At 36.5% G+C, this 15,518-nt stretch overlaps 1 protein-coding gene across 20 annotated transcripts in view; it reads left to right on the forward strand.

Annotated features, from left to right (window-relative positions):
- The window catches only part of LOC311435590 (uncharacterized protein), a 124,080-nt gene that overhangs the window by 72,046 nt on the left and 36,516 nt on the right, over window positions 1-15,518 (forward strand). For 14 of the 20 annotated variants that reach the window (XR_014692229.1, XR_014692230.1, XR_014692231.1 and 11 more), the window contains one exon: window positions 2,196-2,853. The exons of 1 other annotated variant lie outside the window; for it this stretch is intronic. Coding sequence is in view for 5 of the 19 variants with exons in the window: in XM_084516769.1 (XP_084372895.1) it covers window positions 2,196-2,334; window positions 2,649-2,744 (235 nt within the window). In the remaining 14 variants the exon portion in view is untranslated. Of the gene's footprint in view, window positions 1-2,195; window positions 2,854-15,518 lie in introns of those variants that run through there. 5 more of the 20 variants (XM_084516770.1, XM_084516771.1, XM_084516769.1 and 2 more) reach the window with 4 other exon arrangements.

Raw genomic sequence — 15,518 nt, forward strand, 5'->3', positions numbered from 1 at the left:
AGCTATCCAACTTTGCAAATGTCAATTTGGAACTTGTTCTCTTTGATTTATTTCATATGACTCCTACAAAGGATTTTCCTCTTTTTTGAGCATCATATGATGTTGGGTATTTTACATCTGTAAAGAGTAAACCAAATTCTCTCCATCATTAGCTGTATCAATGAGAATGATCTGCTATGCTTTTTAGATACTTAATGTCTAAAAGTTCTTGAAAGCAATTCAAGATACTAACTCAGTGTCCTTATTACTTACCCAGTTCTTCATGATTTTGTCGGGGTGGTAACTGTACTCCATATATATGTATGGGAGAGAGATTTGGGTAAAGAGGCAGTGGAAAACATTACAGTTATTTAATGAAGCCATGAAAAAAGATTATAACAATCCAACAATTTACTCTGTAGCATGAACAGAAAAGTACTAATTAGCAGTACTTGTTTCTCTTCAAAACTTCTGTTTTGACTTGACTCCTAACAGCAGAACCAGTATGATTGAGACTGTAACTTGCATCCTTTATTTGGAAATTATAGTTAATGTTCTAAAAGTGTGACATTAAAACAGTGTTCTCCCACTTCTGTAAGAGCCTTAAATTTGTACTTTGAAGTATGATTAAGACAAGCTAGGCATTAAAATCAGGCAGTTGTCCTAAAATGTACTCAACTTAAAAATAAAGTTAAGCCATGTCAGAGATGAAATCTACTCTTGACTTGACTGTGTACTAAAGCACATTTTCTTTCTTCCACCCGTGAGAAAAGAGACAGTGACTAATACTCTGCTTCTGAAAGGAACAAGATATCTAGTTAAATCTAAGCGGATGAATAGTCTCACTGGGAGTACTTGTTACATGAAAATAGAATTTAGTCCAAATGGATTTACTTTTTTTCTTTTTTTAAATACGTTGTCTACATCTTGATATTTCCTATACTGGCCTACATCAGAATAATTTTTCTTCAAAAAGTTTTTTTTAATTTTTAAAATTTAAAATCTTTTTATTTTTAAACTTTAAATTCAAATTTAAAATTTTATTTTAAAATAAATTTAAATCTTTTCAAAAAGATGGTGAACAATAACAAAATCTGGAAATAAATTTTATAACAACATCTTACTATGAGATATTTTAAATGTTCTTAGTGGGGTTTTTGAACCTTGTTTGCTTGAACTTCGAAGTTATTAAAGCAATAGTTGCTTTAAGGGTCTAGATTTATATGTCCAGTATATCAAGATGCTTTGCGAATGTGTCTTAATTGTCAGAAGGAACATTGGATGGTGAGTTGTGTGCATTATCGTTAAGCTGTTTCTAGGATCTTTTCTTGAAAGAAAAAGTATAAGCCTTTTGAAAATAAAAGGTGTTTTGTTCTCCATATTATGCCATATATTCAAGAGAGCACTGTAAATAGTACATTTGCGAAAGTAATTGATAATACTGTCTTCTAATAACTCTTTTGACTTGATTCTTGCTGCTGTGGTAATAGGTCAGTGCTTTTTCTAATTTCTTTACTTTTTCTGCCTAGTGTCTTATTCTAAATATCACTACAGGAGTCAACCTTAAAAAGATTGTTAGCCTTTTTTTTTTTTTTTTTTTTTTTTTTGGAATGATTTGCTTCTTTACCTTGACATTTACTTCTTTACCTCAACTGTTTGTTTAGTGCAATAGTGCTACAGAGTCTAGTTCTGATATACTCATCATCATGATGGGCTTCCAAATGGGCATTAGATTACAACAGATTCTGTATTTATCTCTTGGAGTTACTGGATTCAGCCACCAACCTGTTACTCAAAAAAGTAAACTCAGGTTTTCTTTGAATGTCTGGATTATGAATCATACTTTCGTAATTTGTTTTTGACTTGTGACTATGAGATCTGCTTGTATAACTAGACACTTGTCTGCCTTCCTTTTTATTGAGGAAGCAGAAAAAAGCCTAGGAGGATGCCTAACTCATGGAATCACAGAATGGTTTGGGTTGGAAAGAACCTCAAAGATCATCCAGTTCCCCTCCCCATGTCCACAAGGGATGCCACCTGCAAGATCAGGTTGCCCAGGGCCACAAAGGAAGAAATCAAACACAAGTGTCTTAATGAATAGATAACTAGCCAAAAATAATAATTATAAAAATAAAAAAGAGTTCTTTTACCTGTCTAGGTTATTAAATACTACAGGAGAGCAGTGTCTAAATAATCTCCTTGCTGTCTTTTGACAGGCTAACTGAAGTGAACATGAAGTTATCAGCAAGGCCTTTTAAGCAAGGAGGGACCCTGAGCAGCATGCCTGACCATGAGGTTGCTTTCCTGGGTGCACAAATGGGAGCTTCTGGTCAGTTTCAGAAAACTGCCTTTAAGGTATCTTCGCACTGTTGGTTGATATTCTGGGGGAAGTTATCTGTGGACTTTAGTTCACTTCTATTTAGGCTTCTGGGGATAATGTGAAATGTAGTATTTTATACTGCATGGAATACAAGGATAGATAAAGGAGTAATTTGCCACTTGTAGTAGATTAAATCAGGATTTCAGTTCAGTCAAAACCAGCTTGCAACTGAATGTTATAATCCAATTACCTGACATTGGGAGAAGAACAGAAGCTTACCAGAAGTCCTTTTCTGATTGTCTTCATGAAATAGAATTCTCAGTTTTGCTCAATTTCTTAATGGTTTCAGATTTACCAAAACCAAACTTCGACATGGCTACCTCAAAGTGGTATAATGAAACCACTAGTATCATGCACAAGAGTGACAGCACTGCTACTCCATTAAAATGAATTACTTTGTGTAAGGCATTCGGTCAACAAGCAGTTAAAGACTTCGGAAGGATTCTTTTGACAATTATATCATGAAAACTTAATAAAATGTTCTTGTAAAGTCATTTAGTTGAATGTGTCTGGTGGCGTAGTGTCATATATTTAAAAGTACTGTAAGAGCAAGTGTAGAGTCCTGCACCTGGGAAGGAACAACCCGAAGTATCAGTACAGGCTGGGGGGTGACCTGCTGGAGAGGAGCTCTGAGGAGACGGGCCTGGGGGTCCTGGTGGATGGATGACAGGTTGACCATGAACCAGCACTGTGCCCTTGTGGCCAAGAGGGCTAATGGGATCCTGGCGTGCATTAAAAGGAGTGTGGCCAGCAGGTCAAGGGAGGTGATCCTCCCCCTCTACTCTGCCCTGGTCAGGCCTCACCTGGAGTACTGTGTTCAGTTCTGGGCTCCCTGGTACAAGAAAGACAGGGATCTCCTGGAAAGAGTCCAGTGGAAGGCCACAAAGATGATAAGGGGCCTGGAGCATCTTCCTTATGAGGAAAGGCTGAGAGATCTGGGTCTGTTCAGCCTGGAGAAGAGAAGACTGAGAGGGGATCTCCTCAGTGTATATAAATATCTCAGGGGTGAGGGACAGAAGGATGCAGCCAACCTCTTCTCAGTGGTTTGTGGGGATAGGACAAGGGGCAATGGCTGCAAGTTAGAGCACAGGAAGTTCCGCACTGACATGCGAAAGAACTTCTTCATGGTGAGGGTGACAGAGCCTTGGAACAGGCTGCCTAGGGAGGTTGTGGAGTCTCCTTCTCTGGAGATATTCAAGGCCTGTCTGGACACCTACCTGGGCAACCTGCTCTGAGGAACCTGCTTTGGCAGGGGGGTTGGACCCGATGATCTTTCGAGGTCCCTTCCAACCCCTACAGTTCCGTGATTCTGTATATTGATTTTTTATTTTTTTTTCCACAAATTGGAAAGCAGTTCTGTCTTCTCACACTTGTAGATCTCTTATTTTACAATTTTGACCTTAGCTGTTGAAAGCATGCCTGCTTGCTTTCCCTCGGTTTCGTAACTTTGTGGTTTCTTAATTAATCTGGATCCTGCTGCCACATTTCCATGGACAAAGGAGGTGTCCATTCATGCCAACTGACTTTCAGGGTTATCAAAACTCTTTTATTTGATGTCTTTCATAGCAGCAATCGTGCCCATCTGTTTCCTGTGTAACTATGTAATTTTATAAAAATATATTAATTCTGAACTAGTGCTCCTTGCACAGCAAGCTGACAGTTTGTAAATGACAGATCTGCTGAATGGCTTTGCAAGTAGAAAAAGAATTTTAAGTAACTGAATAATTACTTCAGAGCACCTTTCTTGTCAATAGGAGTCTTTTCATAAAGTGCAGTAATCCTTGGATCCAGCCTCTATAGCCCATTAAATGCATTTAAAACATTGTAAGGACATAATTAAGTCTTGCAGTATTCTTGTATTCCTTGACAATATGTCCCATAAAGTCGTAACATCCTATTATCTGAAGTAGATTCAAGTAGTAGACTATCTTGATGTGCTTTTCAAAATGTTTTTTTTTTTTTTTTTTTTTTTTTTTGTCCTATGGGAGCAGCAGGCCAATCGTGTCAAAAACTTTCATCATTAGCAGCTACAAGTCTTTTTTAAGCCTATCTCAGTTTCAATGATCTAAAAGACATCTTTGTCATCATAAAAAGAGACTCACTGTTGACTGGCCTTTTTTCTCTCTCCCAACCAAGAATGTCTGGGATTATAGGAGTGAGTATTCAGGAAAAAACAGTTATGTTTTTTTTTTTCCCTCTTTTTACACTAAGTGATGTCAAATATGCTGTCAATGTCCCTTATAATTCTGTAGCTGTACTGCACATCCAGAGCTGACAGAAGAGAGATACTAGTGTGAAACCAGCTAGGACTGAGTCTAGCTATACTGGATGAGGAGGGACAGGGTGAGATAGGATGGCATGGTAGCTCGCTTTGGTGATTGCATTGTTTTGGCTGAAAATTGTCAACTTTTCTTTTGAGGGTTTTGTGTAGAAGCATGGAAACCTCTTTAGGATTACAGAGTGTATGTATTTGAGGAAAGACGCAATGTTCTTTGAGTCTAGCATGGTTGGAATGCCTTTAAAACGGATCAGATGCAAGTTTAGTGTTTTCTTTTTATACAGATGAGTAGGCTCTTCTACAGCAAGTTGTTGAAGGTTGTCCTTTATTTATGGGACTTTTTCTCTACTCCTACAAAATAATTTCTAATAATAACGCTAATGTTACGTATATTCATAATATAAAATAAAAATTAAAATATTTAATAATATTATTTCTAATCACAATGCCATGGGGAAATCATTCTCTTTCTTACTGAGGCAATCGAAGTAATTTCTGGTAGAATTCTGGGTAATTTCTGGGATTCCTTGAATTTGTAAGAACACAGAGGAAAACAAAACTTGAGTTCAAAGGAGTTAAAGTCAAAAAAAAAAAACAACTGCAAAGCTGATGTCACTGCTCAGGTTTTTAAAGGTAGCACCAGTATGAGTGGCAGTTTAGAGAACTATAGAAAGGGTGCTAAAAAAGAGTTAATGTAAGTTCGGTATTTTAAAATAAGCAGGTATTCAAATGTCAATTATTTGAAGATGTTTGAGAATAAAAGCACTATTTAAAACAAATAGAAACAGCAATTGTTTATAAAAAAAAATAAAAATAAATACATCAAAAAATACAGTTGTGAATCAACAGTCACTAGTCTCACTAGGCATAAGTTCCAAGGAGCTGCTAATGAATTATTAAACTGAACCATGGCCTTGAAAATAGATGAAAAAGAAAAAAAAAGTGGGGAAAATGACACCTTTTGAATGATTTGAAATAATTGTGGCAGTCATCGACTGAGCAAATGTTGTGAGGCTATTAGGAAGATACTATCTGATTCATACATTGCTGCATCAATTACATGGTTTAAAGCAAACATAAAGAGGTTTCTATTTAGTTCTTTGTGCAGCTGTCAGGCTACTTTTGTCTTTATTTAGTATTATGCTTATAGTCTTTGATAGAACACCAGTGATTACAGATAGAGGCTTAGAGTGAAGGAAATAATTTGAAATACGCTGAGTGATTTGAAAACAATTGGGTGTGTGCTAAACGTCATTTGTCTTGGGACAAGAACAGAGCAAAGAACTCATGACGCAATGTTCTTCTTAATGTTAGGGTTAATTTTGTGTGTATGTGTTTCTTTAAAGCACTTGAAACCATTTTATTAATCTGGAAAAAAATAAGATTGAATATCACTTTTTTTTTTTTTTTTTTTTTTTTTTTTTTTAAGGAAACTTAGTAAGTCATTTTGGGCATATATATGGCTGAAAACCACCACATACATTCACACCCAATCTCACTCACACTGTGCTATCTATTCTGCTTGTATGAAGAAGGGCACTGATAAGATATCAGTGACTAAAATAACATTTCCATACACAAATATGTCACTTTCTATCCATAGGTTTAATCTGAATTTGTTTTCCATAACCTTGAAATAATAAGATAAAACATTCCCTTGTTGCAAGTTTTGAGTAAGAAAAAAAAAATCAAAGATAAAGCTTCTTGAGAAGACTGCAGTTGCACCATCGAGGCAACAAAATTACTGGGGTGGTTCCACAGAGAAAAGAATGTCTTATACCCCCAAGGACATAGCTGGAGATCAAAGAGGATCCTTATCTTTGCATAAAAAAAAAAGTCTTCGAGCAAAGGCAGGCAGGCAAGTGAACACCACCTGGGGGAGAGAGAATAATTACATGGGTATCAAGTCATGCTGCCTCTCCTTTAAAGTGATGGAAGTTACTTGACTTTATGGGGAAATAGGGTGTAAGAAAACTCTGCTAGCAGTCCTGATAATGCTTAATGGATAAATAAAACTACTTTTGAGAGAGGCAAGACAGGAAATAAAAGTCCAGACTTATTCTGTAGTTCCTCACTGTAATGTTTACCTTTCCATTTATTCTCAATCTTTTTTATTTTTGTTTTTTTTTTTTTTTCCTAGCTGAGACAGTTGTTTTTGACAGGAAACTACAAAATTCTAAATACAATTGAAGATATTTTATTTTTAAGGTTGTAACAACAACAAAAGTTGTTAGTCCAGTTGGTGGGCTTGCAATGCCTTTCAGTCAGTTAGGCTATCTCTAATAATATAGCTTGTAACAGCATATTGTGCAATAAGCTGCTTGTGCTGCAAATTCTTCTGTGGGATGCAGGTGTCCAGCTGCGTGGAAGCCTACAGGAGTGTGAATTAAGGATTCTGGGTTTTCTGTGTGCTAAATCTACTAAATAAACCCCAGATCACCTGATTTGAGATGTATCCAGTGTTTAAAATAGTGTGTTACTCATAACATTTGCTTTATATATGCTTATTACTGTACAAGCCTGTGCTACAATACTTCAGTTTTCAATAAGTAGCTATGTCCAGTGGTTAAAACATCAGCCAGCATTCCTTGACTGGGACTTTTTTTCTCTGCGTAAAAAAAAAAAAAAAAAAAAAAAAAGAAAGATGAATAACTGATTTTGGGTTCCATCTAGTTGCTTATACTTGCTCTGTAAACTAAAAATAATCCCTCCTTTAAAATGCTCTTTCCTCAGCTGTGATCTTTGCAGCCAAGGGGTACATTCATTTTTTCTTTGCCTGGATTGTGCTACGGCAGTGGAATCTATAAAGAGGATAACAACTCTCCAAAGTGATTGCCTGCTAGTTCCTGTTGTTTCGCATTTCACATTTTCTGAAGCTGACTGCAGTTCAGGCATAGTCGGGTCTGAGGTGGCTTAGAGGATCCCACTGTAGATTTCCTTCTTACTTGTCCTTCACTACCTCTGTTCAGATTAAGAAACCATTGCACTCACTTTAGTTTCTTTTCTTGGGCAGTTTTATTTTGGAGGAAAATGATAAACCAAACTATAAGCCTTACAGCCTTTTTTTTTTTTTTTTCCTCCTCTGTGGCAGCAAAATCTGTTTAATTGAGTGGCTTAAAATACATTTTGGTTGCTGAGAAGTATTCAGGTTCATTGCAGGGCAGATGTTTTGTCTTCTATGAACTTCAGCTGAGAGCTCAGACTCCCTCCCAGCTGGTGCCAGGTGAAGTTGTCTATTAAATCTCATGGGACTTTCCTCATCAGCTCCAGGTGAGGACGTTGACATGTCCTATCTCAACTATTACAGCCAAAGTGTTTAAAAAAAAACGGAGAGTAGGGTGGGGAGAAACTGAACATTTTTTCCTCACCTGAGCTTTTATACTTGCTGCAATAGAAAAAAATCCAAACCTTTTTAAGCAGGGTCACCTAAGTTCCTCAGTACAAGGTAACAAAATCCCTTCAAGGTATATTCTAGTATGATTAGTGTGAGAATTCTTCCCAAACAATCTAGCTCTGTACTCTACAGACACGGGAATATAGGCTGACAACCATGGAGATTTTAAAGAAGAATTTTACTTTAAGTAGATGAACAAGTTAACTAAAACCCTGTAAAAATGTTCCACTGTTTTGATTATTTTTGTGCCAAAAGTCCAACAGAAACTCTGTAGCAGGCAATTTTCTTCATGTCATAAAATATATGTGGGAATTCTCCCTCCTGTTTTTTTTTTTTTTTTTTTTTTTTTGTATTTTTTTTTTCTTTTTCTTTTTGAAGTTAATTTTCACTAGTCTCTGTAGAGTCTTCTTAGAGGTATGAAAACATGGGTTATTTATTAGTTTTCAGCTAGGTACTGCGCTCTACACTGCACTCATTATCTTTCTGTGTGCTGATCCTGCCAGTTATTGCATGCAGAACTTTAACTGTTGTAATTTTCCTGTCTTCCTGGCAACTTGAATTAACAAGAAAGCATGAGTTAACAAGTAAGAATGAGCAAGCACATCTTGTTCTTGTTCAGGTGGACAAGCAGTCCTACTGCAAATTGGCTGCACTGTGTAGATGCTACTCTGTAGGCTGCGGTGCACTCTTAGTATTTCTGAGAGAATGAATGTAGCTATTCTTACAGCTGCTATTGGCAATGTATGTCAAGGCAGCTTCTTTTGCCCTTTTCTATGGAAGTTGTTCTATTTTCTTTCACTGCACCGGGAAGAACAGATAAGACATTTCAGCAGAGATGCTTGAATGCAGAGTTGCAGATTCTAGTATGAATTTTCAATATTACGGTAACAGAGTGAGTGTTACAGACATCTGTGCGTGCCCTACCTCCACATCCTTTGTGCAGTGACTGCATCTGCCTTCAGCATTACTCATTATGCAGTTAGGAGTGGCAGGCCAGTAAGACCAAATGCTTTCTGAGATCTCTTTCAACTTGGGCTTGTTTCTGATTGCAGTTTGGTATATATTATGTTTTCTTATATCAGCTATAATATAGAAAGGTAATAGGCTCCTTTCCTATGTGCACTATCAGCAACAATTTTAGTACCAAGGGGCTACCAACTAACTAAGGGAAACTCCATAAGCAGTTTAGGGATTGTTATTGCTGAAAATAAAATGGATTGTGTGTGTTTGTCAATTTTGCCTTGGGTTCTGATGTACCTAGGATCATTCTTCCTGGATAGATTATAGAAAAAGGATGATTAGTCTGACTTTTTAACAGGACACATGAGAGTTTCATTCACCCTGGTGTGTCCTAGATAACATTACTTAAAAAAATAATAAATCAATCAATATTAATTTTAGAATTGTCAGTGATAGAAAATCACCTGTTTGCTTAGGAAACCATCCTAAATGTTTTTACTTTTAAATTCCTTAGTCACCGGATTATTTTTTTTCCTGTTGTGTTGTAGACTTCAATATAAAAGTTTAATTTCTCTTTTTTATTTTTTTCTTAACTAACTTTTTGATTTCCTGGTATCTTCTGTAATATCTGACTTAAGGTTCTGGAGCTGTTCCTTGTGGATCATCTCTGAACCATTTCTAATTTATGTACTTTAACAGTATGAAATGCATTATTCCGGTACTGGTCACACTGTGAAAGTTACCTCATTACTCTGAATTGATTCCTTTGCTTGCACGCGCATGGACTGCAATTATTTTATGATGGTGCAAAGCAGGCCTTGGTCAGTTTTTTTTCCAATTGTCTGATGGAACATGTTGTTGTTTTCTTTACAACTGGTCTGCCTGGCTATATTTTAAGGAGTTAATTATTTAGCTGTAACTGCATGATTGCTCAGTTATCACAATCATTTATGTGCTTAAACATTTGCAATATCTGGTCCCTAGCTCTGCTCTCGTCTGGAGAATATGTCTTTGCAGTATTTGAAATACACTACTTTTTATCCTTTAAGTGCTATTTTTGTTTTTGGATTTATTCTCTTCCACTTTTAGCCATAAATCCTTTTTCCCGTGATTCTCCTTGACCCCCAGCGTTTTTCATTTATTGGCTTTCTAGTTTCTCCTTGACAGATCATCTTGTATTTTTTTTTTTTTTTAAATAGGCTCAAGAACTTTAGCCAAAATCCCACTTTTAATCTCATTTTCTGTTTCCAGTATGCATTTTAGTAATCCTCTTTTCGTATACTAGTTGCAATTAATGTATCCCATTAGTGTCCCAGGCTATCAATGCTTCATTTGCTCAAAGGATTAATGTTGAAAAGTGTATCAGTACTAATACATAGTAAATGAGAGGGATTCCACTTACACCTGTGACATCAGCATGCTCAGTGGAAACAAGGATGCTGGCTTTACCTGGACTCCTAACTAGAACAAGTAAAAATTATAAATCAGCATTGCTTGTTAATAGATGAATTCTCTCAAATATTTGCCAAAACTCATCATAAGTGGTAGGCAACGTTATTCCACAGTCTGTTGAGAATCCTGTCATCACTGTTGTCTGTATGTTTTAATGTCAAAGTCTTTACAAAACCAGTCAGCAGAAGTAATAGTTAACTGTAATTGTCAACACATTGTGTTGAATTAGCTTTATTTCTATAGTTTTGAGGGGAAAGCAGACTTCAAAAATAGCTTTTTGCAGTCTCTGGATTTCTTCGGTTTTGTCCAACCCCTGTTGGGAGAAGACAGTCCTGGGGGAGGATTGTGCTGTATTGCCTAGAGGGAACTGTTTGTTGTGGAGAAGTCAGGCATCCAAACTGCCAGATTGTTTGTGCCAGAATTTAAGTGGCAATTCTGTCACTCCTGTTTCTTGTTGAGTATTGAGTATGTGGTGTTAGAGTAGACAAGCAGGTGATCTCCAGGTGACCCTTCCAGTCTCCAGGGTTCTGTAATTGCTCCTACAATGTAGGCAAGGCATTAGGGGCTGGAGTTTTATAACTGATGGCTTCTTAACATGCATAAGTGGATTAGCAAGCATTAGCAAAAACACTGGGAGATGAGGTCTTGTTTCTGTAATAACTGAGTTCATTTTGTGATCTACGGAAATATTGGTTCACCAGGATGAATTTGTTGGCCATTTCTGTTGCCTGTGTGGTCTAGTTGAGATTAGAAACAGGATGATTTGTGCTTTTTTTCTTCTTTCTTTCTGTAAGGCTTTTAACATCAATTCTCTCTCAAAACAAACAAAAAACTGCACAAAAACTAAATCCAAACTAGAGTATCTTTGGGTCTTGGTTTCCAGTGGTCATAAAATGGTGTGTACAATGTCTTTAAAAAGATGAAGGTGTTTATAGTTGAAGATATGATCAATATCAGGTTGTAGATACTCCTAATATTTTTGAAGGCATTTGAAACTGTGACAAAAGAGTCTGGACAGGGTCTGAATTGTGTTTTGGCCTTGGAACTTTATTCTTATGTATGAGGACTCAGAATGGCCATAAGAGCAGTTTCAACCACAAAACCCACATATAAGATGATCTAATTCTGCAATGGAAAATGAAAACATGAAAAATAGGAAATAGGTGGGAAAAGCAGCTTCAATTTTGAAAAATGTTGCTGATGTTATTAATTGTTGGTGGACTTCCTCCCACATGGCATTTTTAAGAAAAATGTACTCCCATGTCATACAGAGGAAGAAAGATGTATCATTCTTGTCATCAAGATTTTTAAAAGGGACACACATACAGAAAGGAAGGATTCAGTAAAAGAGTGAGAAGTACTCATTCTCCCAAAGTTTATATATATCATACGTGTTTAGGCTTTTGCAGATGTTTGTTTGCTGGAGTGATAAACTCACAGAGCATAAAGGTATATATGCAAATGTTTTATTCTGAGTTTGAAAACTGAGTTGTTGTGTCCAATCAGCCACTAGCTAAATTGGTAAGGCATGTAGTGGGGCTATTCTTTCTTTTCAAAGAGAGAAAAGTTACCAACACGATTGTTTCTTAAAAAAAAAAAAAATCAAGATATCAGGAGATTTACTCTTCAGCCAGTGCCACAAATGTAGTTTTGTGCAGCAGATTGTCAGCAAGTTTTTGTTATTGTGTCTGGTTGGATTTCACAGACAAATACCACTTTCAGTATTCTGTGAATTTGGACTTTAGTTAATATTCTACACACCATTTAAAAGATTTCCAAGCCCTCCATCCACAGATTTCAAAGCTGGCTTAGGTGTGCAAATGAGACATCTGGTTCATCTGCAGAACCAGAACATCACATATAGCTGAAATAAAGAATATTCCAGATAGTATCATTAATATTCTTGTAAATGAGTCTTTTGTTCTGTCAGTCATTCAACTAGTTATATTAAATAAAAAATGTTTAGTGAGTTCATCTGTTATATTGTAAAGTGACTCGCTGTGTGAATGTATCTCCATTACTTCCCAAGAAATCATTTTAAGACAACCTTAACATGTGGCATGTTACAGATCTTACAGTTGCCAGTAATTATCTGATAAAAAGATAGTGCTAAATTTGTGGTTGTCGATGCAAGCTGCTGACTGGTGTTAAGGCAATGTCATTTCATATAGTTCATTTAGTGGTTTGTTGGCATTAGGAAACAATTGAAACAATTTAAAGGTCACTTTTAATGGTCACTTATTGTCTCTTGTTTAACTCATTCATTGAATATAATTTGACTTCATTTTTTGAAATAATACGATCTCCTTAAATCACTGTGATTGTTCTTGTCATCACTATTGTCCTTTTAGCATCTGATTTTTTTTTTCTTTAGATATTTTTAATGCCTCAGTCTTCATTTAAGACTTCTGCTGCTTTTCTCAGTCTTCTTTTGCAACACATATTCGGTTTAGCCTTTTAAGACTTACCTATGGTCTAAATTCTACACAATCCCCATGACATTTGAAATATTGTAATTTTGATTTTTGTCCCATTGCATTTTTCCACAAAGTCCTGGGAGTGAGCAGTACACCACTGCCATGTACTTGCTTACAGTACCCACTTACTGCATACAGACTTTTTCCAAACACCAAGACCAGATCTTTTTCTCAGAGCATCCTGCAGAAGAAGCTCAGACATGGGGTACCCCATCAGAGTTCCTTTCAGGATTTCCTTCCTGTTGTTCTGTAGAAATTGAAGCCAGGACATCTTACTGCATTCACTAAACTGCAAAGCTGTTTCAAAAACCATGCAGGACTGTAAAGTGACTGAGATCATTTTTGCACTTCAGGGCCAAACTGGAGTTCTTACTGACGTCTTTTGCCATGTTTGTGGCAGTACAACACTGCCAAGACTTCAATCACTGGCTTCTCCTTGAATAAGATTCCCTCATGATGAAAACATCAAGAAAAAGAGAATGGGAATCACGTCTAATTTTTTCTTCCCCTGAGTGTCAGATTGAGGGAAAAAAAAAAAAAAAAAAAAAAAAGTGTGATGATTTAGGAAGAAATGGCAAAATGTAGGTGCCTAACTCCAAAAATGTAATCCTGAAAACCCTAAGCTCAGTTACTGACTAACTGTGGAAGCGCAAAATCTAAATAGGAGCTTCAGCAATAACTTCAGCTCTCTTTTATTTGTGAGAATATTCTACTATACATCTTTAATTTATTGGAATATCTCAAGAAGGACTAAAGGACTAAAATTTTCATGTGAATCAAAATTTCTGTCACTGTACTTAAAATGCTCATTATGTGTTGGCCACTTATTCATGATCCCTTGCAACTGTTGCTCATCTTTTGATTGTGCTTTTAGGTTAAATACATGAACAGGCATACGTTGTGACAATATAGCTGCAAGATTAAGACAGGAAAAAATGATGTAAAGAAAAAAGTATTAGCAACCCATTGTTCAAGAGCTCATTTTACGTTTTGGCAGACAAAAGCAATCCTACTCCTACTTGATATAGATGTTGCATCTATATCAAGCTTCTTCACCTCAAAGATTTAGTGAGGCCTGTCAGTTCCAGAACAGCTTCCATCCTAGCAGGTAGTGCACTGCCAGGGCAGGGTTGTGCAGGTTTTACTCTCTTAAAACAGACAAAATTTTGATCTCAGTACAGAAAGGGAGGAAGCTGCCCTTATTTCTGACATAAAATGTGATGTCCCTGAATGACCAAGTGTAGGGGATGAACTTCAGGAAACAACTATACTAGGTTGTGGACTCTTAAGAGTGGGAAGAAACAGATCTTTGGTAGCCAAGAATTGGCGTGCCAAGCATCAAGGCAAAGTAAGGTACTGCAGGTATTATTATTATTTTTTTAGCTCATGGGTTTTGTTCTGACTGTTGGACCTCATTTTAGGATGCCTGTTTTGGAAGCCTGAATGTCTGGCTTGGAGTTTCAGAGCTTTTGCTGCAAAAATTCAGCTTCATGGTGCTTAAATTGTTTTTTGGGACCTTGTTGCAAAGGGGTCTATAGTAAAACCTATTATTTCCGTGACATATTGCTTATTCTTAATTGAGATCAGAAAATCACATGCTTCCAGGAAGCGGGACAATGCAAGCCTAAATTAAATTTGTCACTTATTTCTAGTGTTTTGTTAAAAGCTTGTATTGACCTTGTCTACAAGGGCTGATACTTAAAAGGAAGACTAAACAGTTAATGGCATTACTAAATTATCTAACACAGAAAGATAATGGTTTGCATTACCTGCAGTCTTGATTACAGGAAAAGTAGTTCTATCATTTTGTATCTGTTTACGATAAGGGGCAAAGTCTATTTTATTCCCTCCATTTTTCTACTAAAGGAGAGGTGATTTTCTTTTCTCATTTGTTGTTGTAGTTCTGAAACTTTTTGTAGTTCTTTCTGCACCCATCAATGTTGAACAGAATTATTTTACAGTAACTCCTATATCAGCAGTTACAAATGAGGTCAGTATCTTTCTGTGCTTCTTTAATAAATGTACAGCGGCAAAGAGAAAGCTCCCGATAGAGATGTTAAATTCCCAGGCAAAGTGATAGAGTGTACAGCAAATTTTTATTTATATTTGTAGGTATTAATCTAAACCAAGAAATTGTTCACTGTTGACCCAGTAAATTTGTGTCAGAGTTAGGACTGAAGCCAGATCTCCTCAGTCTGAATGCATTATCTTTGCCATAGTGTTGTTCTACTTTTAAATACATGTGTAGACATGCATGTGTACACACACTTGAAAAACAGTACAATTCCCAAGACATTTAATCATAAAGGAAAATAAATATTTGTTTTGGTGTGTAGATTCTGGACAACACAATGATGTGGAGTAAGCAGGCATAACAGAACCCAATTGCCTGGGCTCATTCTTTGTACCGGGTAGCTATTTCATGACTACTATGAGAAACTGCATGCCTACTGGGGTTGATAGTTACTTTAGCAATACAGAAGCACAGGCACTGGTTTGTGTAGCACAAAACTTGTTCTGAATTGTGGAAAGGATGATATTCAGAAGATGAATGGTGGATGAAAGGCTCAACTGGTGGACGAAAGGCTCAACATGAGC

Source organism: Aythya ferina (genome assembly GCF_964211825.1).
Source record: "Aythya ferina genome assembly, chromosome: 4".
NCBI classification, from domain to species: Eukaryota; Metazoa; Chordata; class Aves; order Anseriformes; family Anatidae; genus Aythya; species Aythya ferina.